Here is a 3,408-nt window from a genome sequence, read left to right on the forward strand (position 1 = left end):
AGTCAAGAGCACAAGGATGTAGGACAAGCTTTATCATCAAGTACCAAGTACTGAAGCTTAATTTTTTTAATCATGCAGTTTTGTGCTAAAAATCCATCTCTAATTGATCACTCCTGAGAATTTTACTTGTTCCTGCTTCCCAGCATTACCTTGATAAGGGTTCCAGAGACAAGCCTTCAAGCTGTTCACAAGGAAGAATCTTTCCACTCTAACACAAATATGCCGTCTCCTCACTTTCAAGTTTGCTAACTGGCGTGGTAACAGAGTTAAAAATTTAACATCTTTGGCGAGCGGTAGTACAACACTGTCTAAGAGACTTCAGTACTGAATAGGCTCAAATAATTAACACAGAGATGTTACAGTCGAAATAAGGGAGCAGTGATTTCCGATCAAGTCTAAGTTAAAAAGGGAACACGGATGAACAATAACCACTAACAAAAATATAAATTATCTCATTTCTTTCAGATAACACACTCCCCAAGGGGGCCTGGTCCACATATAGTTTATTGATGTAAGAAAACAATACAGTTAGTGTTAGATCCAACCACAAGGAGCAAATGAATGAGTGAATGAAGGTTTTGTACAGTACATATAGGAAAATAAGATGTTTGTGACAACTCTATATTTCTAAATAAAAAGGCTTCTAAATATATTCAAGTTATTGAAATCTACATGAAAACATATGGATGTTAATAGCAACAAGGTGCATAAAACCAAAACATCAAAATATTGAGCAACTCAATGAAGTACTAGATAAAACTTTGCTAACAATGCAAGATGTTTTACAATCTGCTTGAAATATCACCTATACCACACAGGGTAAGCTGAACATTTAGATTTAAGATCATACACAATATTAGCATTAACTTCAACAACTACAGGCAGGGAATTTTTTTTTTTAAGCTGGCAAAGTGACTACTTTAAGAACATCAATCTCTCTCTAAATTGAGAACGTATCCAAATAAAATGCTGCTAGCCCTTTCCAGATAAAGCCTTTCCTTTGACTAACCACACTCATTTAAGTCAAAAGCATAAGACAGCATTTAAGAACAATTTATATTACAATGTGACTAAAATAACGACATAATCCAGGTTTAAACATGATTTCATAGGCAAACAAAAGAAGATTCTTCTTAAAAACTAGTTTTTATAAATGCAGGATATATTGCATGAGGAACTGCTGGTATTTTTTAAGAAAATATATTGTGCGATTGTGGCTACAATGCACTGCTGCAAAGCATTGTTGTTTCTTATAAAAACTATTAAAATAAAAAACTTATTTGAACATAAAGAGTAAGAGAGCACAAGTCTTCCAACTACCTATGAAGAGCAGGGATGGAAGTATTGCCAGTTTTTCCTGTGTTGACATTTTACTAATGGTAAGTTTTGGTGATCAACTCCCCAGCCAAAAAATAAATATTTTTTTTAATATCAGGTGCATATTTCAAAGCTGCTATTGCGAGTGTGTTTTAAATGTAATGGACTTAAAAGTGTATGTACCAAAGAATTATAAAAATGCACTATAGTTTGAGTTATTGTTACATAAAGAACATATTAAAAAGACTGTGAAAATAAGTAGAAAGGGGATCAAAACTGAACTAACTGAATTAGTGCAGTACTGTAGCCAGGCTTCTAAAATCAGATATAGAAAATATAAATAGACTGCTTTAGGTGATGATTCACCAGTGTCCAAAAAAGGAACAAGTATTGTGAAAGCTCAGTTAACTTGATCCAGAGCTCTGAGCAGTTCTTCACCCTGTAGCAGGTTTCTGTTGCCTTGTATGGGAGCGTTTACTTCGCAATCGTAACTCGTGAGTTGGGGTAGTCCACTTTCATCCATCGACTGCCCTAGAAGTTTACTTGCTATGTCTAAAGAGGGAGGGGAAGGAGAAAAAGCGCGCTTTATTCACCGTGCTTAACCTTTCCTCCAAGACTGTTCATACAGGAGGGTAAGTTTGGGGATGTTTTTGCCACTCTGTTCTCTTCCACACAGCCCCCCTGAGCCCCCCTCTCCATGTTAGAAGGAGATACTAACCAGTTGATAGTAGAATGATTGTCTTTTGCTCCCCTCCGTTATGACCGTTTGTTTTGCATCCTTTTACACGTTTCCAAGCAAGCGATGCATTTCCTCCACGGTCACCTGTCTGCTGGAATAAAGACCCCTAGAAAGAAATAAAATAAGTCTTCTTTACCGAATACTGTATCTTTCTAGCTTTCCACATCCCTCTTCCAAACTAACAGTTCCTGTCGCTAATTACTAACTTAGACATTGTTAAAATTTAAAGTGGACTTCATTCAGAACTTGGGGACAAATATATTTCCAAGTACGCTGGGCTTGAAAATTATTTAAAAGAAAACTGAATCAGATTTCAAGACCTCACTTGCCTTACAGAAAAGGATTACTAAATCCTGGTTATCATCGGTTACCATGCTCAAGATTAGCATGTACACGTACACACACACCCCTATTTAATTACCACTGCTCTTGTGTGAGTAAGCATCAGGTTTTCACTGAAGTCTCTAATGGTTTTCTGCACGGGAATTAATAGTTTAGACAGGAAATTCAGGAACCTCGGTAGGTGGAGTCTATCTAAATTTAAGATGCAAATTCTGCTTGCACACCAGTTACTGTCACCAAGCCATCTGACCCAAGTCTTGTGGGGAACACAGCCCTAAGCCAGCCTACTGCAGATATGGCTCCTTAGCATACTGTTTTGACAGCAGCATAGAAGATCTGGAGCTTAGAAAGCTTTTAAGGGCTCCATATAATGAGGATAAGTAAGAAGCAGCTGCCACTGAAACAGATGGGATGAAGGAAAAAAATGCCATCTTAGTATCAAGTTTGCTAGCAAAAGTAGTTGAATCTGCAAAGTTTTGTCTTGTTAGTAGCACTGACTGCTGCAAAAAGAGGAAAAGGTATTTCAGAACACTGCCATTATCCTGAACACTGAAAATAGTAAAGAACATATGTTTTCAGGTTATAAAATATCCATGCAAGTCAAAAGGACAGTTGTATAACAGAACTTACAGTTACAACTCGGACTTAGAAGCTGCATTTCATAGTAAGGTCAGTTACCTATGTTATTGCTTGCTTTTTTTTTTTACTGTGAATGCAATACAGCCCTTCATATTAAGAAAAATATAGCTTATATAATTTTTAATTATTTGGATCATTATTTCATAATCTTACTGTAACACATCTTGCCTTTGTCCAATTCTCCTGTTTTCTAGAAAACTAAAGTAGTATTTTACTTTGGTCTTTACTTATTTTCACTCTTTGCAAACTAAGCCTCACTTCCTCACAGCTAAGAAGTTGTGGCAAGTTTTTGCACAGTCCCAGAATACCACGTATTATAAGCCTGGATTTAACATCATTTTTCTTCTGTGCATGTGCAAGGCCTAGTTCAT

The 3,408-nt window shown here is 36.4% G+C and overlaps 1 protein-coding gene across 1 annotated transcript in view; it reads right to left on the reverse strand.

Annotated features, from left to right (window-relative positions):
• Positions 1 to 1,419: 1,419 nt before the first annotated feature.
• HIF1A (hypoxia inducible factor 1 subunit alpha) overlaps positions 1,420 to 3,408 on the reverse strand; it is a 15,590-nt gene continuing 13,601 nt past the window's right edge. Inside the window, exons 13-14 of the mRNA XM_035893561.1 lie at positions 2,036 to 2,162; positions 1,420 to 1,869 (exon numbers count right to left, since the gene is read on the reverse strand). Coding sequence (XP_035749454.1) covers positions 1,718 to 1,869; positions 2,036 to 2,162 — 279 coding nt within the window. The 3' untranslated portion in view covers positions 1,420 to 1,717. The remainder of the gene's footprint in view (positions 1,870 to 2,035; positions 2,163 to 3,408) is intronic.

Source organism: Egretta garzetta, unplaced genomic scaffold, assembly GCF_000687185.1.
Source record: "Egretta garzetta isolate BGI_Z169 unplaced genomic scaffold, ASM68718v1 scaffold95, whole genome shotgun sequence".
Lineage (NCBI taxonomy): Eukaryota > Metazoa > Chordata > Aves > Pelecaniformes > Ardeidae > Egretta > Egretta garzetta.